The following is a 27,575-nucleotide window of genomic DNA, read 5'->3' as shown; positions in this document are numbered from 1 at the left end:
TATAATAATTATGTTTTTATTAAGCATAATGACCTTGTAAATGTTTTTTAAATAGTAATACAGGTAAAACAACAAAAAACCCACATTAAGAGAGACTTACTGTCAAGCACCTACGCACCCATAGTCAACCCCACAGGTTCACTTAAGTCTGTTTCGTCTACCCTCTTGCTTTCAATTAAACTGCCATTTTAAATACATGATCTAAAAAAAAATTTTACCCATTGAAACAAATCTTTTGTGGGAATTTCAGAATTTTTGAAGTAGGTTTTAGACCCCAACACACTGGGAACACTGTTTCTCATACCCAAAGGATTAAAGCCTCCCCCAGATACCCCATTTCACAGTCTTTGGTCATAAATAAGCTATTATCAGCACATCACAGACAACAGAGAAAATTAAAATCATGAGATGTGTGTTGCATTTCTGATTGTTCCTTAATGTATGACATTAATTTATCATACTGTTTCTAAAAATGTTAATACAAATGTGCTTCTACTGCCTAATTATATCTGTTTGTTTGTTTTTCTGTCTTTTTTTAAGGTGGGATTCTACAATGCTGTTGCAATTCCATGCTACACGACACTATCAGAGCTTTTCCCTCCATCCAGTCCTCTTTTAGAGGCCTGCAAGTAAGTATTCAAAGCAACAGTTTTAAAGTATAAGGGAAAGTCTCGTCCTCCACTGTGTGCTATGACCAAGAAAGATTTTGAGGTGACAGAGAACGTATCTAGGATATGTGTTTAGGAATAAAAAAATAACTAACTGTATAATTGTAGGTGTTTCTTGTGAAATAGGTCAAAAACACAAAACAATCAAAAAGTTACTTTACATAATATTGTCATGCTGATTCCACATCTGATATGGTCAATAAACGCACTGACAACAGCTTGAAGTGCAGCAAGTGGTGTGTATGCTGGCCTCATCTGACCAGCAGCAGTTGGCCAGACAAATAAGATTAGAAGTAATAAGGAGTGTGTGTGTGTGTGTGTGTGTGTGTGTGTGTGTGTGTGTGTGTGTGTGTGTGTGTGTAGGAGCGTTCCAAACGTTCCACTGAAAATACACACAAAACACACATGCTACTGTGCTGATATTGGATTAAACAAACTTGTGCTATAACTGTCTGACACATTTCAATATAGAATACAGTGTATCTACAGGAAATGGTTGCTCTTGCTAACTTGGTGTATCAGTGTGTGACATTGTGTGTCTGAACATTACATGTCACATTCGATAAGAGTCTAAGAATATATTTATGTGTGTAGTTTATGGTTGTTGAACAGGATCATATTTCACATTTGCCTTCCCTCCTGGGGTAACCCGCTGGTTTTTAAGACGCTATGACCTTGATCTGCAGGGAATGCAAACAAAGTGAGCAGTGTAATATTTAAGCTCCGGCTGTACATCAGCAACAGGCTCTGGGTGGGCAGCAGGCCTAGACCCTGCAGAGTCCGGCTGCTTGTTGTGGGATCTGCCACAGATGTGTATGCTGCATCAGGCTGGCTAATTGAATGGAATGGCAGCAAAGGGCAGCACTCTTTGCACTCGTATGTCAGACTTGATTTCAGCTTATCTTATCTTTTTTTTAAGTTCTGGCTCTCTCTAATAATATTATGTCCATACCATTTGTAACATCAGCCCCATCAATAGCTACAGCGGTACATTTAATTTTCATTCAAACAAGAAAACTGAAAATTGACAGCTGTGGATAAGTAACAAATATACATCTGATAATAGCTTAATCAAATCAAAAGGCAATTATTAGCCTAATATAATTAAAGCAAAAAAACATTAGACAATTTCATCCAGTGTGTTTTTGTTTGATATAACCATCATAAATACTTTTGCCCTTTTTATTGATGAAGTTTTATTCATGCTGACATGACTTTATCCTGTTATTTCAAATTCTAAGCCATGTCTTTGTAGTAAGAAATGAAATGTCTGAGTTAGTAGCACAGCCTTGATTATAAACCCACAACTTGCTGAGTCTCTATCTGATGGAGGTTCTTTATGTTTGCAGGGAGAACCTGGGCCAGTGGGAGAAGATATCACGGGGAGAGGCGGAGGACATAGTGCCCAGCCAGCCTTGTGATTCAGGCCCTGTCAAAGTGGACAACTGACTACCAAAGGGGTTGCTGGCCCACCAAAGGAATACAACCGGAATCCTGCCACGGACCTGGAACTTTGTAGGGGGAAGAACCCACATCCTGTGTTAGCAGGAGACGGATCAGCTAAAGGCAACTTGACTTTGAAAACACACGGTTACCTCATTGGGTGACGGAGGTGTCAACACTGACGGTTTCACCGATCCCAGAGACTGACAGACAGCCGATGGGGAGGGACATCAACCCATCACCCTACATCCACTCAGCTTGGGAATTCATTTGGTAGAATGGACTTGTGCCATTTTGGTTGTGTTATTTTGGCTGTTTTATGTTATTTTAAGATTTTTTTTATTTTTATTTGAGCTGATTCTTTTATGGTCTTGTATTTGCAGAGGCCTTACTCTGAACCTTTCACAGGCTAGAATATGTGAAAACTCGTTGTCGGTTCAGGCTTTTTTGAAATGGTACAGTTTGCCTTTTGTGGTAGGTTTATTGTACATGCACCACTTCAGCAAGGTATTCCCAGACAGAAGGAATGTGTAGAGCAGATGTATGGTGTAATGATGTTAGAATGTTTTTTTATTACTTTTTGAGCAAAAATCCTTTGCAGTACTTGAATAAAGACATACAGCCTATTCTATGTGGAGATGGCAAATCCCCCCGCAGCATATTCTACAAAACATGGATGAACTGTGACGAGAGGAGTTAAATAATGTCGACACATGTGAACACAGTCACAAGAGAGTCACAACGTCTCCCTGAAGTGGACCCCACAGCACTGCCCCCGGCCCCCCCTGGCATTTAGGAACCTGCTGCTTAGTACATCAGCTTTCTTCTGATTAAAAGGATCTGATCCCAGGCCAGCAGTAATAATGTTTGTAGGAGATGCACAAATAGCATCTGTTTCACATGAGGTATAGTAATCCAAGACTGCATACTTTTGAATTTCCACTCAAAACATTTTTCACGCCACTATCACATCATAAATTATTGTACAATGCAATCTGGTTCCTCCTCATTAATCAGTAATCACTTCTACAGCCATGAATAAAACACAAGTAAAATGAGGATACTGCACAAGTTGGCAAAGTGTCTCAGCGGATTATAAAGATTTGTTTGTTTGCAGTGGCACAACAAACTTTGTACATGTTGAATACCTTATGTAATGTCCAGACAGCGCCCTGATTTATTTACATGGTTGAGGCGTGATGAATTATTGAGGTATAAATTAAATAAAAGGGCTGAATAAGTCGTAGCCTATACAGTCTCTTTTTGACATAGACGAGTGTCCTTTCTGGTTTAAAGCTGTAGTATGAAACATTTATGACACTGAACACTTTATCATTTTGCTGTTGATGCCAGGCACAGCAGCTTAACAGAAGTCTCAACAATGGTCGGCTTCATATTTTCCCATTATGTCAAACCTGTTGCTAAAGTGCATCATGTGTCTATCTCTGGGATTGCAACTCAAGAATGTTGGCTGACTTTTTGCAGGTGTGTAACGGAAGTTCCCCTCATATCCACACCCTGTCAAAGGAAATAAATCATCCTCCTTTACGCTGACTGTCCAACATCATGCAAGGGGGTACAAATGAGTTTCCGAGATCTTCCAAAAGACAATAGTTTTGTCTGAAACTATCATTCCAGTGGACATTGTCCCTCCAAGACTGAAATTACCGCTCCAATTATTTGTTTTACGACTGGTACTGTGGCCCTCGCTGGTGTGAATGTACATTTTGATGAATGTTTTGTTGATTGCAGATCCTCGGTGGTGGCAGTTTCCATGATGTGCTCTGTCTTACTTTTCAGAATTGCTTCCAGTAAGCTTCAACCAAGAGCAACAATTAGCATGCACCTAAACTGAAGTTTATATATAATTTTTGCATATACGATAATAGGTGTATACTGTGTACAATCTAGGAGTTAGTTTGTACAGACTGAGATGTATGCTCTGATGGTGCTAAACTGAATGGCAGTTGTGCACTTTCTGACTGGGTGTGTACACTGTGTGTTTGTGTGTGTGCATGTGTGTGCGTTAGAAAGAGAGAAAGCTTTTGAACCCCCCCCAACCCCACCTGAGAACATGGTTAAGTCCATGACACTGCACTGTCCCTTCTACTTTTCAGCACCAGTTATATCCCATTGTCTGCACTATGTTTAGCTTATGATCTTTATCATTATTATTGATGATTATTATTATTGCTATTATTACTATTGTTATTTTCTTAATTAGAGTTAAATTTAAATTAACTTATATTTTTTATACAAAGAAAAATGTTGGCCTTTTTGTTTTGTACAAAGTAAACATTAAAATAAACAAAACGGTCTAGACATGTTACTGTTACCCAGAATAATTGCGGAATGTCTCAACTGTAAATGTAAGAGCAGTAGCCCAAATGACTTTTATTAAATACCTGAAAAATACACTTCTGTGCCAGATCATTCTTTATTTCATGTTTGGATTACCTATTACCTATTTATTTGCATTTATTCCACTCTTAATGCATACTATTTTATCAATAGATCTGCAGAGTCAGTGACAGTGTTGGGTGACAATGCATCACTCCTGATTGGTCGGCATGTTAGTGCACTTAATCAGGTCCATTTGTTTAACTATCCCAGAGATCGGGGGCCAGGGTCAATTGGTAATGCATTTTATGAAAGTCGCAGTTGTATGCCTCTGCCAACCAGTCAAGTTGCAGTTTACATCCATGTCTGTCCAGACTCATATAATATATGTAGTGAATAATTTGAAGGAATTGAATAAAAGGTATAAAGTCTATTTTTTGGCTAAATAGAAGTTATCACTGTATTGATGATACGTATGTATGGTTCCAGTGAATATACATTGTTGAACTGATTAATGAATTATCATACATGTATTGGCTAAGCAGGTACACGTGTACTTGATTACTATGTAAAGATGGATTGTTATAGAGTATAGCTACACAAAATGTGGTGCTTTTGTTTCCTCCTGGCATTTTTAGATGCCTCTCTATGGGCTGTAGGTGGAATTCACTCACTCACTGGATCACGATTAGCTAGACGCACTCCAATTCTTTCTTAAATTATGGCTAAAAACCTATTTTTAGGTCAATGATCTTGACCTTTGAGTTACAAGTGTCACATATTTAGTGTCAATTCAACTCTTGAGTTATGGCCAAAAATGTGTTTTGTGACATCACACTGACCTTGACCTTTGACCTTTGACCACCAAATTCTAACCAGTTCATCCTTGAGTCCAAGTGGACGTTTGTGCCAAATTTCCTGAGATATCGCATTCACAAGAATGGGACGGACGTGAGGTCACAGTGACCTTGACCTTTGACCACCAAATTCTAATCACAGACGGACAGACAGACAGACAGACAGACAGACAGACAACCCGAAAAAATGGCATCTTCAAAATTACTGGCAATGGTGAGAACATAATTTCTAGCTGGACAAACTGAGACGACTGCGGCCTACTGGACATACTGAGTAATGTCTCACCACCCCATTAAAATTACACAATAATGTAAAATAATCTAAGAAATTTGTACCATGACATTGGCCCTATTTTTAGCCTGCATTATTAGTACTTAATATACATTAAACGGTCAAACATTTCACCATTCTTACCTATCTCAAATCATATTTTCTGGTAGGTACAATTTTATAGTCCATTCATTATTGCCTTTTGAGCTGTTCCTGCTGCCATCTTGTACCATCCTATGATCAATGGAAATACACTGGGGAAAAAAAGACGATTTTCTCAGAAATCCCTGCTGTACTGTATGTCTAAGTTTCAAATTTTCATTTGGTGGCATGCTTGGATCTGTTGTTTGGGGTGGCATGGAAAGTGTGTTTAGCAGTGTATATGGGGCGATATTATTGTCTTTGAATATAGAATATCATGAATGAAAATCTATTTTTTAACCCTCAATAAGCATTTTATATGATACTATTAATTACAGACAATTCCGAAATAGCAGCTCTTCAATAAATACTTGCTCAGTGGAGTTACATCTTTTTATCTGAAGGCATTCAAGCCACAGAGGTGATTCTTTTTGTATTTACATTTTATTACTTTGAAAATATTAAATTACCAATGGAACAATAAGTCATCTATGTCATCTAAGTCATCTCTTTTAGCTCTATAGGTTCTAAAGTCATAATCACTGACCCTGTAAGGAGATATTATCAAATTTGTTATGTAATGCATAAATCTGGAAATTAATCTTTCCTTTTCACTGTCATCAGCAATGCATCCTCAAACTTCTGGCAAGTAAACTTCTGGGAGCTTCTTCCATCCTCCGCTGGATTATTTTATTTAACATCATTACATCAAATGTTAATGGCGGACACAAGGATGCAGATGAATGTAAACTCCATTGTATGGCCCTAACTGTTTCAAAGAAGCATAGCATGTTAGACTGTCTCTTCCCTCATACTCAGCTTTGCCATCTGGGTGCTTTCCTATTCTGGCAGTTCCAGCCCTGAGGCAGAGTTTCACTCTCCTTCTCCTCCTCCCTCTCTTTTGCTCTGTAGACTAATCTCACCAATTTGTGTTTGCTTGCACACAATAACCCAATTATTGTGAATAACCAGATTAAGATAATAGTTTGGTTAAAGCATTTACAGCAGTTTTGCAGTAACCAGAGTTCCCCAAAAACCAAAGTTTACACGATTTGTCTGGTAATTGGGTTACTGTGTGCAAGGATTTGTGGCAGCCCACAGGAAACATTTGAGTGTCACAACATAAGAACACCTGAGGAAATAGGGGGAATATGTTGGAGTCCATTGTTTTCCACAGTAAAGAATTTACAGAGCACAGCTCTGTTATTTGCAGGGTTAGAAACCACCTTTCAACCAGGTCACATAGTTTTTGTTTCTGGCACATGACTAAATTCAAAACACTCGTGCCCAGTCAAATGATGAAGTGTTCACCTAGGGGTGTTTGTATGGCATAAAAATTCTGATAATGAGCTTAAACATTGTATTTAGGCTGTCATAGGACTCCCCAAAAGAAAAGAAAAGAAAAGAATAAAACTGTTACCTGATTAGATGAATCCAGCTGCCTGAACTTCATACCTGCTATCACCCACACATATCTTCTCTGGCCTGATGGGTAATAAAAACTTATTTCTCTTTTTGATGCTCGTTTCTTTGTTTTATGTTTATTGACAGTTTGCAAGAAAAAAAAAACCCAGAGGAAGGAAAACATGGAAACTAAATAACTAACTTTATCAGACAGTGATACTAGCCTTTTCTCTTTCACTTGTGTAATCACTTGTAATGACTGATATCTTCATTTCAAATACCTAAACAACAAGTTATTATCAGAAATCATTTTATGAATAGGTCTCAACTGTTTTGCAGTGACTTAGCTTTGAGCTTAGCAAGCTAACGTTAATTCCTGAATATGTCAGTGTTTATCATTATAATGCCTGGATTTCCAAAAACATGAACTTCCGCGCACAATGTGACAAAAACTTTTCATGGTCGAGTACTGTCTGCACTGTACTTCATCTATTTGCCTAATTATGTACAAATGAGCTGTAGCACCTCAAAGCTCATGGGTGCGATTATTATCAAGACACTGAAGGCAACACAAGCATCACGCGCTTTGGTCTCCTTGGCAACCGAGTAAAGCGCAGACTGTTGTGGCCATGAAGAAAGTTTGTTTTTTTGTCGTGATTCCGCACAAAAGTACAATTAGTTAACAGGTGAGGTTATTATTTAGGGTTTCTGTATGTCTGTTTTGTTCACATGCTTCAAATGCTTAATAGCAATAAATTAAAGTAATGCAAAAGGAAAAATACTAAGAACTGTTGGCTCTTTGCTAGGTTCCTCATAGTTGTGGCAACCTAGCTAACTTTATTTGATTTGTCTGGATTTACAAAATAAATAATAGTTTTATGTTGCTTTACCTCAGTTAGTTTTCACAAAACAACGACAATTCTTATTCAGACACCAACATTGCTGAGTTCATTGTTATTCACCTATTTCATGCCGTTTAATTGTGAAGCTCTTTGGATAAACGTGCTATATAAATTAACGCAGTTTGTTTAATCTCATTTTTGGTTAAATTATTTAATGGGAACATCACAGTTCTGCTGCATAGTACAGGAAATGTATTGTACTTGAGGTGAGGTTAAGGTGATTGCACCTTGTGTGTCTTTTAACAAACTTTACAATAATAAGTTTTGTGCCTTCATAGCCATGTCCAGCAGCTGTAAGTCAAAGCCTAGGTGCTTTGGGAGCGACATCCACAGACTGCTGCTGGCTGCTGAAGCTGGTCAGAAGGCTGATATCCTGACCTACTCCTCAGGTCATCTGGGGCCCCGCAGCCTGACCCAGAGTCAGCCTCACAGGGAGACAAAGCAGTCTTTTTGGAGGATGTCTCAGAGTCAAGAAGAAACCCCTTTGACACTCCAGCAGACACGGACAAAGGTACCGACCTATGTAAAGAAGAAAGAAATGAAAGAGTCTCCCTCTGAGTTCTCCACTGGTACAGCTTTAATAGAGTCTGAAGTCTTGAGGTCAGGACAAGCTCACACCACTGATTGCTCATCACATGCAGACAGAAGAGAAGATATAAGTCTACCTAAGATACTTTATTGTTCCTCAAACTCTTTGCCGGTACAGCCAAGAGCCTTTTCCCAGAAAAAGTCTAACTCTTCATCTGATCCAGAGGGGAAACAGCAAGTTTGCTCCACCCACTCTGACCAGGAAGGCCCGAATAATGAGGGCCAGCTAAAAACAAAACAACGGTTTGGCAGGCAAGTCATAGCCAAGCAGGACCTCTGGGCTGGAATAAATGTTGCTGAAATGCATGAGAGGAAACTACAAAAGGTGAGAATGGTCAAACAAACCATAACATCACACATTCGTTTTGTAATTGCACTTTTCTGAATTTTCAGGCTTTCTAATATTTCCATTTTTCATGAGATGGCAATTCTGAAATGCCTCGTGCAGAAGGTTTATGAATAAAGACATGCACAGACTCTCACGCACATCTTAACTTGCTAACATTGTGTGTGTGTGTGTCCCTGTCATACCCAGGAGCTAAAGAAGCTGTCAGCGCAAAGCTGGCCCAGCAGAGACCGCCTTGTGGTGTTCAGTGACGTCTTTGATGATGTATGTGAAGGCTCGCCAGTATTTGGACGCATCCTGAGGGAAATTAAGGTTTTTCCATTTCCTCTGTACCCACTAGCACATTTTTAGCATGTGCCGTCAGACGTATTAGAGCCAAGAGAGAGTGAGTCCCTGGTGTAGCAAGCGGAAGTAGAGCAACCACTGAAACCTGGTCATGATACGCCAGGGAGCAGGTCATTAGAGGGCAACGGTTGGATCGGTGCTCATTCATGAGAAATGTCTTAGGGTCATGCAAGTTCCGTTTTTGCACACAATAGCTTTGCTCACACTGTCAGTAAAACTGCTTTGCATTTATATTTTTGCATTGCAGTATTAGTGTTTGAGCATTTTGCACATGACCAAAATTGAAATTAAATTAAATTGATAATTGCTTGACATTCATTTGTTGCAATGTGAAGACAGTGAGGTTGACATCATGTAGCAGAAATCTTGTTATTGTTTAACAGCATAAAACTACAGGAATTAGTACTACACAAACACACTATGTACATATAATTTAACAGTGGCTAAAATATCACAGTAAATTGGAAAAAAAAAATATTGTTTGTTAATATTATCACCTAACATAGCTGGATATTTTATACACAACATCTGTACCCTGGCAGTCGTGTTCATGACTCATGATGTCTACAGTTCCCATCATCAGCTGTAATGCAGTGAAGCTTGTGTTGATTAAAATAAAGCCATGTGAAAAGCCCTCGAGCAGTAAATTGAAGTATATGATTATTTCCACAATTTCAGTAAAGTTTTGATTGATCTACCAAAAAAACAGCAAAATTCATAGATAGAAATAATGTTTCCTTTTTTCTTCCAGACAGATTATGATTTGTATGTCAACCACATGATGGCTTCCCAATCATCACTGCATGACATGGTAAAGCACACTGCCCATAATGTATTCATTATAGATGTAAATAAGAAGAAGAAGACCTAATATGTAACTGGATTTTTTAAAATGCAAAATCATTGTAATGTAACAAATCTGCACCTCACAGTTCAAAGGGTCAAAGGTCACAGGGCCTGTCATTTATTTTCATGGTAATTTTAGGCTACATATCCAATAGGAACTGAACTCAGGACTGCTGGCAATGGGATCTTTTTTCAATGGAAAGAGTATAACTTCATGTATTTCTGACATAGCTGAATATGTTTATGGGGCCCAGAGAGTTGCATATTACAGATAATGAAACTTTCCACAGAAGAGGATGGAGCCTCAAATAGTTTTGCAATAGTCACAAAATAAGCATTTCTCTCTCCTCTTTTGAATTTGTGGCTAACAATATCTTTTAAAAAGTATTTTATCTTTTTGTTGTTGTTGTTGTTATGTTACAGTCGCAGAATACTTCACATGAAGATCTTGGCAATGGCAAAGTAAGGGAAATGGAGTTGGAAGATGCTGAAAAAGAGGTTTGCAGGCTGGAGCAGGAGGCCAGAAGAGCTCTAGAGGAGAATATACGGTACTGCAAGGATCTTTCTAACAAAAAAAGTATGCATATTTATATACTGTACATTCTCATTAGTTTAAGCAAGTTTGTTCTCTTTTTTTTTTTTTTAACCTCAGAGTCCGAAATGAATTACAGAATGTTCCAGCTATCATAAACCCAGAGGACATTGACATGAAGAGTAAGTCTCAAGACTACATTGGTATATCTAATAACTGGTAAACCACAACAAAGCATTTGCTGCAGGGCAACAGCTGATGCTAAATTTAAAATCTCTGGTGTGGACAGACTGAACAAACAATCACTTTGTCATGACAACAGGCATAAAGAGAGTTTTGTAGTTTCAGTGAGTCAGCTGTGACTTTAAAATCCCTGCAGGTGTGAGTATGTACAAGAACTGATACATCATTTGCCACTATAGTGCGTTCATGTTAGGCTCTTTTGTGTTTGGACAGATGCATCTCTGTCAAGGCTGCAGGACAGAGGGACTGCCATCGGCTGCACCAACTGTGTCCAATCCAAGAGGCTTCAGGTGTTGAACACGTGGAGGGAGATACAACAGCTGGAGGAGGAGATTAAGGAGAAGCTGGTGTCCACTGTTACAACCACAGCCAATGAAAGACGCATCAAGGACCTAAAGGTGTTGTCTGCTTATCCTCACATATTTTCTGCCACTTGAGCCCTGTTCCACACAAGCTTATGAACGGCACAGCTTCACTTTTACATCATAGTGATCATCCATTTTGCCTTTGCTCTCTTTCAGAAATTAAATTAAAGCAGGAAGTGTGACTGGTGATTGCTAAAACTGCATATGGCTGCAGTTTTTAATTAGCATTTTTTTCTGTTTGCTTCCAGACAGAGATAATGAGACTGATAGCCTCAAATGACCGTCTGAAGACCACCAACAAGGCAAGGGACTTTGACCTTTTTCCTACCATATCATCATGTTATTGAAGTATTACAATATATTAAATGCATGTCCTGCTATGCGACAGTGGGTCATGTGATTTTTACTCTGTATTTTTCCCTCAAGGATCTGAGAAACAATATCAACATGGTGCTGAACAGAGAGAAAGCAAGCAAAGCCATAAGACGGTACATATTATATTGAACATACTGTATATGTAACACTTGACTAGGAGACTTGTGACTCCATCTTACTTACTGCTGCTTTCCTGTTTTAACACTAGGATGTTGTGGGACGAAGCACATTGTGATCTACAAACAGAGTGAATAGCTTCATCAGCAAGTAAAATAGAGGATCATTCCTTGAGATGGACGTTTCAAAGTCAGACAGTAAACGCTAGATAAAGTGCAATGTGCAATAAAATGAAGGAATAAGTATTTAATGGAGTCACATTTTTAACAACCAGCAATATGACCTTATCCTTGTCGTAGCACTTACACTTACACAGAATAAATATCTTTACCAGAAATAACACTGATCATATCTTAAAAGTTCCACCAGTATCACAATAACACAATGTAAAAATACTCCATTACAAGTCCTGCATTTAAAGTTAAGTAAAAGTACAGAAATATTAACAGTAAAATGTGCATAAGATTCAAAAGTAAAAGCACTCATTGTGCAGACTGGCCCCTTTAAGAGTGTTATTTTATAATATATATTTTACTATTGGATTATTGTTACTGATGTAACATTCTATCAGTATTTTGATGTAGTTGGTTGAGGTTAAGCAACTATTAGCTACTTTATATACTGTTGGATAGTTTAATCTATAATAATGTATTCTTTTTTAAAGATGCTTATGTGTACTACTTGTACAATATCTGTCAAAATGATATAGTGTAAATATAGAGTAAAAAGTACAATATCTGTCTCTGAAATGTGGTGAAGTAAAAAGTAGCATCAAATTAAAATACTCAAGTACAACTAGTACTAGTACCTCACAATTGTACTTAAATACAGCTGTGAGTAATTGTATTTAGTTAGTTTGTTCTACTGTTAACAGCAAACATTCACTTTAAATTGTGAAAGTGCTTTGGGTGCAGTGGCACCAGGTTTCGGTTGCCAGTCATCCAGCCGTTAAAGAACTGCAGTGAATTTGACACTTAACGTATGTTGTTTTAGTGGCCCACGGCAGTCCAATTAGTATTTGTCAATATGAACAACTTCCACCTTAAGGCTAAAATCAAATAAGTTGTGGTGTTTGTATAGCCCGGAGCTACTCAAATGTTGATGAATTGGAAAGAGAACTGTTTCAAAGCAGAAAAAAAGCCTGGATATTACACAGCCATCTTTTTCTGATTTATTCTGTATGGAGCTGCGCATGAACATGATACCATAGAAGATTAGGAGGATAACAAGCCCTTCTCTCATTTCTGGCTACAGGAGACAATAGTAAGTATTCATTTGTACTCACAAAATAAAGGATAGGAAGAAAAACCCTGCAACCCCATAACATAATTCACAACTAGTGTCATCAAAACAGACCTCTGTTGTTGGACAGGGACACTAAAAAAGGACAAAAAATCAATTTCCACAGCATTGGCAGCACATTACTCTTCAAACACAAGAGGGCAGCAGAGACATGCCAAATGAATAAGATCCGTTTGACTGTGCTTATTCAGTGCTGAAGTGTCAGTCTGTGACCTTTATCAAAACAGGGAAGATCATTTGAAGTTTATGATGTCTTGATAAAGGTCACAGATTTGAAATGCCAGCATTAGATGTGGCAAGTGTTTAAGTGAATACGAAGAAGGTTTTCCTCTAAGCTCAAGTTCCATGTGACTTTTGAGTCATAAACGTCCCATTATAACTTTGTAGATAAAACTGTGATGAAATTGCTCATTTGATGTGTTCAAGAATCACAGAGAATGAGAAGATTAGAGGAATTATCGAAGCTTTCTTTGGATTGATGTGGAGATGACCTTTACCCCTAACATGAGAGAGTGCCTTGCTGTCGGCTAGAACCTAGTCACAGGTCAAAGTCTGCTCTCTGGTTGGCAGAACCAGTAGGAGCAGAGTGTGTTTTTGTCCCTCACTGTCTACGCTCCTCTCACCCTGTTAACAACACCTCGCCTTAGGGAGAGCTTCCTCTGCTTGGATTGTCACCAGATCAACACCATAATGCTTCGGACTGTGGTCCTGCTCCTCCTCTGCTTGTCCACAGGCATTTGTGCTACTTTAGGCCACTACCAGACTCAAGCAAAGGAGGAGGAGGAGGTTCCTGCTGTGGACTCAGCTGATGAACCAGCAGCTAACTCCCTTTTTGGTGACAATCTACTAGCTAAAATACTTGCAGCAGATAGCCCAGCAGCTGACAAACCTGAAGTGGATGTCCCTGTAGCAGATGGTGTAACAGCCGAGGAGCAACCTTCTTCTGTGGAAGAGGAGGGGAATGACATCAGACCAGTCCAGACAAACCAGTCCCTGAACAGACCCTTGGCACATGAAGATGATAACAGTTGGAGCCTCAACTCTATTAGAAATAGTTTTCAGACTGTGCACGGATACTTTGACTCCATGGTGGAGCTGGTGGGGGGACACAATGGTGTGTGTCAGTACCGCTGCAGATATGGTAAGAGCGAATCTCTTGAATTAACATAATATTGTTTTACTGAAAACCAAAGGTCTTTTAGTTTCCTGGAGGTGGGACTCAGGGGGCTCAGAGATAGCTAGATAGTCAGAGTTGTTGTTGAGCTGTTTTCAGAGGTGCAAACTTTTCATCAGTGCACCTGGTCCACAGTAGGTTTTCAAATGATTATTATGTTGTCCACATCCAATATTCTGTTTGTTTTTTTAGCACACTTTAACTTTCAAATCGATCCCTCTGCTGTCAGTTTATCAGCTACGTATTTCTTGATCCAAGATAGAGTGCTAGGCCCTCAGGCTGCTGATAATGAAACCTGAATACAGTGTGGTTATCAGTCTGGGTGGTAGATGTTCCTACAGTTACACAATCAATACAAATGTTCTCAAATAGATGTCACGTCTTATCTGTGAAACGACACACACTCTAGAGATATACTGTAGATCCTTGACTAGGAGCACATGATTACATTAGTTTGTTAAAGTGCCTTCACTTTAGTTCAAGAATTAAATGGACCTTCTCTGGGGGGGGGGGGTTTCAGGAGAACCTCCTCAACCTCGTCCCGGCTACCAGCTCCCAGAACCAAATGGCTGCAGTTCCTCTCTGGTGGGATTCCAGGTGAATGCCGCTGTAGGTGGCCTGTTCATAGCACCAACAGCCCAGAACTACATCATTAATCCCACATGATGGAGCTAACCACAATCATAATGGCTGGGAATGCTAGTTTCTGTATTAGTAAACTGTACTGACCCAATACAGTTCTTTCTTTTGACAGCTTGACCTGGGGATCCCTGCTATGACAAAGTGCTGTAACCAGCTTGACGTCTGCTATGACACTTGCGGGAGAAGCAAGTACGACTGTGACTCCAAGTTTCGCTCATGTCTGCATGGCATCTGCTCTGACCTTAATAAGAGTCTCGGCTTTGTGTCGAAGGTACAAGGTGAGATATTTACTTTAGTCCCCTTTTCTTGGCTGTGTACTAAAATATAGAATGGTATGAATATGACCACCAGGAACGTCTCACATACTTGTTACTCTGCCTCCCTCATCTCTCTGTTTCTCTGTCTTTTCTTCTCAGCCTGTGAATCGGTGGCAGACACTCTCTACAACACAGTGTGGACTCTTGGTTGTAGACCTTACATGAACAGCCAGAGGGCAGCATGTGTCTGCGAGGGAGAGGAGAGGGATGAACTGTGACACAGAACACTATGGAACAACTCCTGGATGCTTTCACACACAAATAACAGAAACATGAGTATTTCCACAGATTATACTGTATATTTATAGGCTTTTTGTCAAAGAGGACATACTTCACAAGAGCCATCTCAAGATTCAGAGCCTAGGAGGTAAAAAAGACATAAATGGGGAATGCAAATGAATAGTTTCTCAGATTTTATTCATAGGCAGTACTAACAAATATTAGGTATCTGATCATGACTTTCAGAATCCTAATTAATAGCTTATGCATGTTATACTCTCCATTCACTATGACTCCATTACCATAAATTACTTTAATGACTCCAAACAAAGTGCCGATGGGAAGGATATTGTAGTTGGATTAATTTCCTCTGGATAGAAAAACAATTACTATGGCGCACATGGTTCGTTGTGTGCTGCTATTTATCAAGAAGAAGTCTGCTCAAACCTTAAGCCAGTGTCATGTAAATGTAATGCCTATTACAGCTACTATGTTAATGTTTCATGTAAGTTATTTGCCAGTTATTTGTTATTTCTTTATGAATAAATGCATGACTAATTGCCGTTTAACTGACATGATTAATTCTAGATTAATTGTCAGAGTGATGAAGCATATGCATATTTTCCATGGCACACTAACATCTCTTTTCCACCACACTGGAATGTGTGACTTGCTCATCCATCAGCCATCGATTACACTGAGCCAATGAGTCATCTATGGATGTTCCACATGTATTTTTTTTAAGTTTTTTAAGTGTGAAATACAAATATATATACAGATACATTTTCTAAATCCATTAAATCTTTAAGCTGTGATCAAGCCTGAGAAATGCCTGAAAGTTAAATGGTAAATGGACTGTACTTGTATTGCGCCTTTCTAGTCTTCCGACCACTCAAAGCGCTTAAAGTGTGACCTAGAAAAACATCCTTCTTGCTGTAGATGTTAGAAATGAACTGTGGCCTGCCGAGTGATTTCTAATAGAAATGTCATTCACTTTAATGTCAGTAAATTGTGCTGCCAGGCAAAGACACACCAACTTGGATGTATTAACCAGAATTCAAGTGATCTACGCCACTGGAACTTACATAGGAGTAAAGAAGAGTGTATATACTGTACATCTGCACATCTTTTATATGTATATGAGGGACAGCAGAACAGACTGCTCCATGCATACCTGTTTGGTGTTTTAATTGCCAAATAAACTGAAATGGTCAGTTCATCTTTTACTCTAAATGTTACTCTGCAAATATATTATAATCCTGGCTTGTGCTGCTGGCATGTTCTCATGGTGTTTTTCTGGCTGTTTGTGTTATTGGCTTTATGCTAGCATTATGGCTCAGGCAAGATGAAGATGGGGCCTCCGCTCAGTGTGTGCTGCTCCTGAGGTTCACCAGTCCGAACCTCTCGGCGGACACGTCCTCGACAACGCTGAGCACAGCGGGAGTCTCCTGCCCCACATACTAACACCTGGCAGTGGAGGAACACTTGCTGTAAACAGAGGAGACAAGCTTGTTTTAAGCAGAGATAGAGAAGAACACCATCACAGTGCTAATTCTGTCTATGAATACAGTCCTTACAGTATAGTGCTACACACATACTTGCCAGCTTGCTCCCAGCATGTTTCTTTTACTCACTTGGTTGTCCTTGCCAATGAACTTGAAGACAGGGACCTGGTAGTGCTTAGAGAGCTGGTCCTTTGATGAGTACTGTGTCACAGTTTCATCAGAGATACACCTAAATAGGAAGCCAAATAGAGTCATACATGCGGTTGATATCTTAACACAGTTCTCAGTGATCCATATATATTTCTATGAACCCACTTCATCAAGGTTAGCTGCCCCAAGGCCCTGAAACACTGTTGTATCTTTAATAGGAAATCGTGAAAATAGATTATAGCCCTGCCCTGTTGGTGTCTATAGAGTAGCAAGAGAAAATCTCACATTGAATTCAGAGGAGAAATGGTTTGCCAAAAGTAAGTGTTCCCCAGATAATAAGGCTGATCTGTGATGTTTTTGATTTTTCTACTGATTCTTTTCAAAATATTCTTGTTTTCTTTCCACATTAGTGGCATTTTCAATTGACATTTCCTTGAAGGAGTAGAGATTTCCTGTCCTATAACTGTCAAGCAACTGATGCTTAGTGGAAACATGGCAGCTGGGTCTGATACTGTCGACATGTATCATAAGGACTATTAATGTTGCAGGACCAAATGCAGTTCTGGTAATAATGAGACAATATTAAAAAAAGACCATGAGCAAGACACTTCAAAGGGTCAGTTCACCCAAATTACAACAAAAGCAGTTTACTTCTAGCAGTATCTATCCATGCATATACAGTACCATGCACAAATTTAATTTTCAGTGCTGTGAGCACCACAAACAAAGTTACCACCACTGTAATGGGGTGAAGAGAGACGGAGACAGATATCTTAAAACTTGGGCAATAAAACCTATTTACATGACTACATACCACTAGAGTACAGTACAGTATGAGAAAATATGTTCACTGATCATCTGTGTTTTGATTAATCTTTATTTCTTTGGTGCTATGTGATCATTGCTATACCACTCTTTACTACTATCACATCTTTGTCTTTGACTGGCTTTGGCTGTGTAGAGTTTCTATAAAGACCACTTTTTCTTTTTGGGTTAAGGTTAGTGGGCAACAGTGGGTGAAAATCCTCTACTTACCATAAACAAACGTTGTTATTTTAGGTACTACAAAACACATCACTCTCTGTGTAGCAGAGAATTATTCTCGGAAGACATACCTGACACCTGCAAATGTATAAGTTATCACAAACTGGGTATAGCTGATATAGCTTGAATCCTTGTAATATATCTTTTAGCATTAGAGGGTAGCAAAACAGAAACCTGTTCCCTATGAAAAAAATAATGGATCACCTAGGGCCTTTGCAATAAGTGTGCTATGTCATGTAGCACAAGATGTGACATTAAACCTGATAAAAGCTTCCACACTATTCACCCGTCTTCGATGAGGTAATACTTGAGGGCCTGGTCAGCTTTGGGCCCTGGTGTGGCAAAGCAGCTCTCCACCAGTGCAGAGAGGCCCTCCACTCTCTCCTTTGGCTCCACCCCGAAGAACAGGGAGTCGTGCAGGCGTAGCTGGGGCGGCGTGCGGTATGGCTCCGAGAACTCTGCGTTTTTGAAGAGCTCCAGGGAGAAGGGGAAGACTCCTTCGCTGTGGCCTGCCAACTCGAGGGCTGAGCTGCGCAGACTTGCCTGGTATCCGTCCGACACGCTGTATTCCCTGGGGAACTCACAGGTGACTGGGAGCACCAACTTGCTTGTGCGGACTATCAAGTCACTGTTGCTGCCTGGGCTGCTCCTAGGAAGGCCTGTCACCAGGTTGGTGCCCACAATCTTGTCATCTGTCACCTGGGGGTCAACATTCAGTTTACAGTACTTTAATAGCTTTTTGCAATCGGTGACAACCTCACACAACCCACTTTTAAGGCACAGCTCTTTAATATAGTGATATGATAATGAAATATTTCTCCAAGCCCTAAGCCCCCAAGACTAAACCCTGAGCACATTCAGTCTAAAAGTTTCAACCCAGTGCCTCTGACCTCCACCACTGTACCGCAGGTCTTGAGGCTGAAGCTGAGGTTGATGTGTGTGCCATTGGAGACACCTCGACAAGACGAGTTGGACAGGGAGAGCTCCAATCCTCCTACAAGGTCCTTAGGAACTGACACAATAATAGAGCTGGAATCACACTGGACTGGCACTGCAGGAAAAATATGACATATTATTATGGTCCCATAAAATGGCACAAATCCTGAAACAGTGCATGGATGCTACGACAAAGAGCAGGATAAAATCATCTCACAGTCATGTGATTGGATGAAAACATACCACACAATCTGTTTGTTGTCTAAATACATACAAAACAGTAAAAGCAAGATACTGTGGCAGTAAAGGAAGATCTGGAATTTTTTTTTTTTGTGTTTTGTTGACAGAATTATGACAGCATCATTACTAAAAAGATCAATCAGTTACTTGATCAGTTAATGATTTCAGTTATTTCTTAAGCAAACATGTCAACATTCATCGGCTCCAGCTGTGATGGTAAGTTACTTTTTTTCCTCTGTTTTAAATGATTATAATTTAGAAATTTGAAAAGAGCTCAAATGATTAGTCATTTAATCGATCAGTCAATCAAACTGGAAACTATTTTGACAATCAATTCATTGCAATTTTTCAGCAAAAATGCCAAATATTTTCCAGCATTTGCTTGATTTATGTGATGGTTCACTACATATCTTTGAGTTTTGTCCCATCGGTCAGACAAAACAAGACACTTGAAGACATCATCTTGGATTTTGGGGAATTGTGATGGACAAATTCTCTGAAATGTTGTAGATCACATAATTGATTGATTATTGAGAAAGTAATCAACATTAATTTATTGATGATGGAAATAATCAATGGTCGCAACTCTAAATTTGAATATCTTTTGGTTTTAGACTGTCAGTTGGAAAGAACATGTAATTTAAGGACGTCAACTTGTACTGATGTGCACTTTTCACTTTTTTTCTGACAGATTATATAATAAATCTGTTATCTACAGATTAAGCCATACTAAAAATAATCATTAGTTGCAGTCTTATACCATCAAAAAAGACACTCAGGTAAATGGTCTGAAAGCAACATGTTTTCGCTAGGATTGTCTCATTTCCCAAACAAAAAGTATTTAGAGAAGTATTGGCCATTCATGTTATCCACTGCTAATGTGATTAAGGACACATAAATAACCCTGCACTGAAAAGGTAAAAATATCAGTTAGGGCCTGAAGAAATGCATTTTGGTCAAACCTCCACTATCTAGAAAATCTTTTCAGATAAATGGAAGTGTGCATCTCTGTGTCAGGTTGCCTTGCTGTCTGATTTATTATCTAACTTATTATCTAACTTTCTTTTTCACATACGCACACACACACACACACACACACAGAGATACACACCCTGACATGTGCGTTTATCCTTTCCCAGCTCCAGCCCTCTGGGACAGTGGCACTGATAGGAGTCCAGCAGTGAGGAGCAGCCATGGCTGCAGCCTCCATTGTTAACATGACAGCCTGCTATCTCTGCATGAGGCAACACAGAGAAAAGGAAAAGATGAAGAACAGCGTGTGGTTCCCCGGTTTAATTATCTCTTTGACTGGTGTGTCTTATGAATATCAGAACATGGATCTACCTCTGCAGTTGTGTCTATCCTCGTCCAGCACACGGCCCGGCCCACACTCACAGCGCCTGGAGCCTTTGGTGTTCACACACACCTCCGCACATCCACCGTTGCCCTTCTCACATTCATTCACATCTGAACACGGGACACACATCACACCTGGGTCAGATATTATTCAGATATTATTCATTCAGATGAGTCTTGTTTTAATCGACTGAGTACCAGATGGGTGGAGTTTATCACCTCAAGGCAATTCACTCAGTGTTCCAGGGAATAGGATGATAAATCGACATTAAAACTGCGTTTATAATACTGAGAGGACTGGTAAAGAAATAATGGGGGATAAAATAAAAGGAGGGACAAAAGAGAGAGTGCAAGAATGTGAGTGAGGATGGAGAAATGAAGAAGTCATTTCTGAGACAGGGAAAGCCAGATTTGGTTGATGAATAATGAGATAATGGCAGTTTTCATGCTGGCTAGGTTCCCACTGCATACCTGTCACCCATCATTAGGTGTACCCTTTTGTGTATCACACACACACACACACACACATACACACACATACACACACACACACACACAAACACACACCTTGAGTAGAGTCAGCAAATACAAAATACAATCTTTCAATCTTTCTGTCACTATCGCTGCTTCCTTCATCAGGCTTTGCACTCATCCTTCCTATTTTATGATCAATCTTATCATTTAGTAAGATAGATCATATAGTAATAAGTCTGTTGGTATGGATTTGTAATATTTATATCCTGTTTACTGTACTCAGGATAAGTTCATAGAAACCAGATAAGGTGGCTGGGACAGCAGTCACAGGGCCGTGGTACACCGGAGCAGTGTTTCTGAACCATGGGTACTGGAACCTCAGGGGAGTACATGGAAAGATTGTGGAGTAGCTATCTTGATAAAATAGAATTTCCGATTTGATTAAAAAAAAATGTATCCACATATTGATTAAGAGTGTGTGAAAGTTAGCAAGTGAGCAGAGAAGTTGAAACAGCGAGCTAAAAGTAAAAGAAAAATGGTTAAATTAACCAAAAGTAATGGATACATTGTGAAAATGGATAAAGGTATTGGATAAACATTTGAAAGCGTTAGTTTAAAGTAGAGGAAAATGGTTGAAATAGTTAGCTAAAATAATAAATGATTTAAAGAGATAGCTAAAAGTATCAACAGTTGAAATAGACAGCCAAAAGTAATGTATAACAGTAAAAACAGTTAACTAAAAGTATTGGATAAATGGTTGGAGAAGCACAAATGCAAACATTGCTGGTTTAAATGTCAAGACAATGGATGGAGCGAATGGATGTTTTAGATGCAGTTGAAAGCTCCAGAAAAGCTACACCGAAAGCAATATTTGTAAGCTCCAGAATATTAAAAAAATCAAATCAATGCTATCAACCAGAGATCTGGAATTACTAATCCATACCCTATTTTGTTTCACGTCTTGACTAATGCAATGCTCTTTTCTCCTGTCTCAGCCAAGCAGCCCTGTTCCGTCTGCAACTTGCGCAAAAGGCTGCAGCCAGGCTGCTTACCAAAACCAACCACAGATCCCACATCAAACCAATCCTCGCATCCCTTCATTGACTCCCTGTCAAGTATAGAATTGATTTTAAGATATTGCTCATCACATACAAGGCCGAACATGGTCTTGCCCCTTCATACATTTACAAACTTTTGCATCCCTATTCTACCTCCAGACCACACAGATCATCTGACCAAGGTCTCTTGTTTATACCCCGCACCCCACCCAATTAATTAATTTTGCTGGATATTGCCAGATATGTTTGTTGTTTATTTTTGCATCTATATCATGCGCAGCACTTTGTAACTTTGTTTTAAAAGCTGCTATATAAATAAAACTTTACTTACTTACTTTGCTACTGTTACTTGACAATAACAATAAGGTTGAAACTAATATAATCCAGTTGGACCTTCAGTTTAAATAATTTTTTGTCAAACTACTGTTTAAGGTCAAGACTGAACTTGAGAAACAGCTTGATCCTATTGGCTTGTGTTGTCTTTGCAGGTTCTGCCCCATATTCAGAATATGCCATTAAGTCAAGTAAACATGGATATTCTGAATAAGAATAGCATAAAAACAGTTAATCCAGAAATATGAATGTATTTCTCAAAACAATGGGTCAACATACTGCAAATCCAGTCAGATTGATTTATCTTGTTATTGTTTTTGAGAAACCTCTTCCAGCCTATCTGTCTTCCATGTTCTCTTGCTAATCATTGTCACAACTTATCTGTTCCCTCTCTTCCTCCCTCTCTGTCTGTCTCACCCAGGCATGTTTGTCTGTCTGGTCCCAGGACAGTTCCAGGTGCACAGCGACAGCCAGACTCGGGACATTTGGGACCTGTGCAGTCCACCTCATCACAGATATCATAGAAATCTGTGCAACACACACACACATAAACATATCAACACAACAATAGACAAGAAAATGAACAGTAACTTGGTTATAGGATTAAAAAATTGACTTTTTACATATCAGACATGCTCACTCACGGCCACAGTAAACATGGAAGCAGACTGAGGGTCTGGGCAGGCGATAGACGAAGTACCCTCCAGTACAGGCCTTCACATCTACACTGGCGTTCCAGTGGCAGCAGTTGTCACTGAAGCTGGCACAGACAGGCAGAGTGACGATGCCTTCGTGGGGTTGAGGGTGGCTGCCATTGAGCCAGATGGGAGCATGGGTGCCACAGTGATTCTCAGAGATGCAGAAGGTGGGCATGGCATCCCCAGCCATGCCAGTAAAGCGGTACCATTCTCCAGACACGTGGCTGTCACACAGGGGCACGCCAGATGACTGGTTGATGTGGTAATCCGTGTTCCTCCAGGGTTCATTCAGGCTGATGTAGGCAGAGCATGGGTCCAGGGCTGAGGCATGTGGGTGGGGTGGCAAAGACGAACAAGACTTAGTTGCATATGCATGGAAAAAGATGAACATGATGTAAATGTGTGTTTCAAGGAGAATGAGCCAGAGAGAAAGGAGTTTGGGCTGGATATTATATATAGAGTCTGAAAGGGCAGTGGTGGAAAGAAACTATTACTATACTAAGTACTGAAGTACTTTACTTGAGTATTTCAGTTTTAATCTACTTTTATTTGTAGTCCAATATTGTACTTTTTTACTTTGCTACATTTATTGAAAAGCTCTAGTTACTTTTCATTTTAAGACTACATACAAAACATACAATAGGTTTACAAAATATGATGCCTACAGTAGGTTACATTACCCATCAGTATATGGAGTTGTTAAAATTAGACACCTACATGTTAATGCTACCGATGCATCAAATTTTGAATGCAAGACTTTTTATTTTATACTGTGATATTGCTATTTTTACTTAAGTATTAGATCTCAATACTTCCTCCACTGTTAAAGGGTCAGTTCACCCAAATTATGAAAAGAAAACATATTTGCTCACTTTATTCTTGTACAGACATTTTTTACCAGGTTTTGAGATTTTAATACAATGGAGGTGAAATCAATATTGTTTCTGGTGCTCACAGCATTGAAAAATTACATTTAAAAAAGCCAACCATGAACCACAATGCCTGTTTGAGTCCGTTGGGAACCTTTATTGCAAGTCCTTCCCCTTATGTCTCTCCTCTCATTTCTCATCTCTCTAGAGACAACTCTCAAAGAAACAACAAAAATTCAAAACAGGGTCCTGCCCCTGTTACTCTGAATAATCCACAGACCTCACTCAATAGTTTTGATGGGGACTATTTCTTCAGTAGAAAGTAGTGCCAGTGAAAACCGAAATCTCATAAACCGAAACTATCTGCATAGCTGGATACCACTAGTTTTTTGTAACTTTGGTGAAGTGACCCTTTTGCATTGATGTTGATTCCATTAGTTACTTTGGGAAAGGTTCAGATTTCTGCTCAGTCCACAGACAAGCACTATATCTTTTACCCCGCCCCATGTACTGTACATCTATACTGGTCACTTGAGAAACTTGTTACCTTGAATCAAACCTTTGGACGGTAAAGATAAACTGCAACACAGAGTCAATTCTAATTGAACTAAAAGCCAACAAGCCATTGACAAGGAACCCTTTACCCAACGAGTTCTGTCAGTGGTGAGTCACTACAGCAAGCTTTGCAGAATCAGGAGAACAACTCAATGAGTAAACAAAGTGCAGCAAAACAATCAATATTCTCTCCCCGTCTTCATGCCGTCTCAACAGTGTAATTAAGAGGTAGACGTAAAACAAAAGGAAAAGAAGAAGACATGAAGGATGATGGGAGTGGGAAAAGTGGGCAAGAGAAAGAATAAGTGTTAATCACTGAGAATTGGCAGGGATGAAGAAACAGCAGGAGGCTGATCAGCCCGGCAGTAAAGCATCTTCAGTGACAGGCCAGAGTCAGCAAACATGACAGCTGGCAACCAGCACATAACGCTTTACTGGAGCAGTACCCGCCACTATAACCAAATTCTAGGCTTTCCATTTAGTTAGATTGTGCTACATAAAATATCTATGTTTACGCTTTCCTGTACCTTAAAGGAAAAGGGCTATCTGTGTGACACCTAATGGAGGCCAAGGTTGACCAGAGGTTTAAAGTAACGACAACATTAAATTAACTGACTGCACCTTATTTCCTGGAAGTTATAAAAAAATATTTGTGTGAGATGGGAATAATTTCATGACCATAAATCATGTCACCGCACACATCATTTTCTCCCTCCATGCACTAATGGACAGTCCATCTTGTCACTACCTGCTGCTCCGATAAAAGCAGAGGGATGAATTCATGGCCGGGGCCCATTGACAGCATAAACGACCAGTTTTGGAGCCGTACGACTGACCAACTTCAAGCCCGAGCAGCACAGAAGGGGCAGAGGACATGTGGGTGTATGTTAATGGGAGTGTTAAATCTTCCAGATGGGGCTTGAATACCTTAATATGGCTATTAAGGGAATGTGGAGCCACGCCTGACCTGAATCAGACTCCAGCCTCTTTTCTGTACAGATGAAGATGAAGACCCACAGTAAACAGTGTCCAACTGCATTGTTCTTCATATTATATCTTATATATTTTTTGTTAAAGTATAAAGCTAGCAATATTCTATATTTTTCTTACTGTCTACAAATCCCATGAAAAAAACAAAGCCAACAATGATTTGATCCTACTAACCCAGTACTGTCCAAAAACCATTAAAAACACATAAATGAGCTGCAGAGCGGTAGTGGGTGACATGTTGCTCCATAACAATGAATGTGGGCACTGTAGTTAATTTTGAGTCTATCCCACATACACCAACCTGCTGCTGTAAATACTCACTAAAGCATCAAATGTGTGTTAATCCACTGCTGAAAATAGTCTCCAAGAAATACACTATTTACCCAGGCTTGAGTAACATTTGCTGAAAGCTACAGCGCCCAGTTATTGTAGAAAATTACTAAGCCTTTTTTTTTAAATGAAAGTATATTTGTGACCCGAAGATTTACATCTTCAGTAGAAATAAATAGGCCTTGGAGACAAATAGTTTAGGGATGTCCAAAAGTTTTGAAAGATTCACTAACACATTGTTGGTTTTGGTCTTATCATGGGATTTATTGACAATAAGACAAATATAGAATAATGTCAGCCTTATCTTTTAATCAAGAGTAAAAAAGCACCACACAAACTCATTGCTGTACAATAATTTAAATATAATCTTAATATAGGAGATACCTGTTTGTTTGGGTGAAAACATAACAAATGTTACACTCACCTACACCTGCAACCACAAGAACCTCCTGCAGCAGACTGGTAATCACCAAAAACATCATGATGTGTCTTCTCAGTGTTGGATAGTCCAGGCTCAGGCCTGACTGTGTAGCTCTTCTGGTTCATCCTTAGGGGAAGCCTGTCTTTAATAGACGCCTCTTATCTGTATGTCTCATACTGTCATGTCTCTGTCTCACCTTGACTCGTTGACCTTCTGCTCCCCAAGTCCAGTGACAGGACCATCCTCCCATTGTTTCAGACTGTTCAGTCTTCACACTCGACCTTAAACTACCCCCAAACACAACATTTTTCTTTGCTGTCACGCTGAGAAAAAGTGTGATTGTGGCTTTTGATACTTTTACATGTCTTAAATCTTTTCTTTCTCATCCTTCCTGATTTAAAGGGTGCAGGAAAACGAGCAATGATCTAATCTGCAGCAGCATTAAACCAATCTGATTAATCTGCTTAGTGTCATGCTGAAGCATCTTTTACTTCGAGGCGACAGCGAGGTTTGCAGACTCAGGATTTACCGTAGACCCTCTCTGAGAACACACTGTGCCAGTAGAGTGAATATGTTCTCATTTAGCTCATTACTTGACCACCAGTGCAGGCCAGAAAATGTCTAAAGCTTGGCCCTTTTCATTTAGAAAGCACCCAAACCAACCTGATGCTGGCAGTTTTTGTTTCTCATATGTAATTAAATCAACAGAGATATAAATCCACAAGGCTGTTAGAAGAAATAAGGTGGAACAATCATTCTGCTTTCGCGATTACTCCTGGAAATATGACACTGTTAGCCCTCCTGGCCACAAGTCTCTATGGCACAGGTAGATTCACTCAGCACTTTATTATACTACCGCATAACCACACTGTGTACAGGAAAGCCATACAGTGTGCATAGCTTTAATGGCCCCCTTATTTTCCTCTAAATTTCAGCTTAGTTTAGTTTTCAGAGATTGGACTTTTGAGTAAACTCTCTAGTTATATTTACAATGTTTCGGGTGGTTTTAGGTTGATAATTGTGTTTGATTTTAGTGATTTTACTGCTGTGCAATGTGTTGCAGTATCAGGTTAAAATATACTGTATATTGTGCCTGTATTTTTACCCATGCTATTATACCTTTCAAATACTTTTTTTTTGATGGATTTGTTATGTATACATATTTTGGAGTGGATATTT

General features: G+C 39.4%; 4 protein-coding genes across 17 annotated transcripts in view; 3 read left to right on the top strand and 1 right to left on the bottom strand.

Annotated features, from left to right (window-relative positions):
• Positions 1-4,528, top strand: part of pde10a (phosphodiesterase 10A) — a 56,339-nt gene extending 51,811 nt beyond the window's left edge. For all 6 annotated transcript variants that reach the window (XM_044215478.1, XM_044215477.1, XM_044215479.1 and 3 more), the window contains 2 exons: positions 541-629; positions 2,018-4,528. In XM_044215478.1, the coding sequence (XP_044071413.1) occupies positions 541-629; positions 2,018-2,117 (189 nt within the window). In that variant the 3' untranslated portion in view covers positions 2,118-4,528. The remainder of the gene's footprint in view (positions 1-540; positions 630-2,017) is intronic.
• A 3,160-nt stretch (positions 4,529-7,688) lies between these two features.
• LOC122884947 (uncharacterized protein C6orf118-like) lies at positions 7,689-12,028 on the top strand. Of its 5 annotated transcripts, XM_044215489.1 has the most exons (11): positions 7,689-7,810; positions 8,305-8,537; positions 8,733-8,939; positions 9,150-9,272; positions 10,057-10,116; positions 10,575-10,699; positions 10,804-10,865; positions 11,140-11,324; positions 11,540-11,593; positions 11,718-11,779; positions 11,875-12,028. In XM_044215489.1, exons 2-11 carry the CDS (start codon positions 8,307-8,309, stop codon positions 11,915-11,917), a joined length of 1,152 nt encoding a protein of 383 aa, XP_044071424.1. In that variant the 5' UTR covers positions 7,689-7,810; positions 8,305-8,306; the 3' UTR covers positions 11,918-12,028. The 5 variants fall into 5 exon arrangements, with proteins under 5 accessions (XP_044071424.1, XP_044071422.1, XP_044071419.1 ...); XM_044215487.1 differs by having other exon boundaries at positions 8,305-8,939; positions 9,150-9,224; XM_044215484.1 differs by having other exon boundaries at positions 8,305-8,939.
• Positions 12,029-13,410: 1,382 nt separating this feature from the next.
• pla2g12b (phospholipase A2, group XIIB) lies at positions 13,411-16,656 on the top strand. Of its 5 annotated transcripts, none has more exons than XM_044215493.1 (4): positions 13,606-14,226; positions 14,780-14,868; positions 15,014-15,179; positions 15,318-16,656. In XM_044215493.1, exons 1-4 carry the CDS (start codon positions 13,776-13,778, stop codon positions 15,434-15,436), a joined length of 825 nt encoding a protein of 274 aa, XP_044071428.1. In that variant the 5' UTR covers positions 13,606-13,775; the 3' UTR covers positions 15,437-16,656. The 5 variants fall into 5 exon arrangements, with proteins under 5 accessions (XP_044071430.1, XP_044071431.1, XP_044071428.1 ...); XM_044215494.1 differs by having other exon boundaries at positions 13,619-14,226; positions 14,780-14,856; XM_044215497.1 differs by lacking the exon at positions 14,780-14,868 and having other exon boundaries at positions 14,094-14,226.
• oit3 (oncoprotein induced transcript 3) lies at positions 15,496-26,553 on the bottom strand. The gene is made up of 9 exons (XM_044215483.1): positions 26,400-26,553; positions 23,178-23,552; positions 22,951-23,061; positions 20,657-20,779; positions 20,424-20,546; positions 19,027-19,187; positions 18,423-18,835; positions 17,072-17,171; positions 15,496-16,925 (listed from the first exon to the last, which is right to left on the bottom strand). The coding sequence occupies exons 1-9, from the start codon at positions 26,455-26,457 to the stop codon at positions 16,767-16,769; spliced, it is 1,623 nt and encodes a 540-aa protein (XP_044071418.1). The 5' UTR covers positions 26,458-26,553; the 3' UTR covers positions 15,496-16,766.
• Positions 26,554-27,575: the final 1,022 nt, after the last annotated feature.

The sequence above is a fragment of the Siniperca chuatsi genome, linkage group LG11 (genome assembly GCF_020085105.1).
Source record: "Siniperca chuatsi isolate FFG_IHB_CAS linkage group LG11, ASM2008510v1, whole genome shotgun sequence".
NCBI lineage: Eukaryota > Metazoa > Chordata > Actinopteri > Centrarchiformes > Sinipercidae > Siniperca > Siniperca chuatsi.
This window is presented reverse-complemented; position numbering and strand designations above follow the sequence as displayed.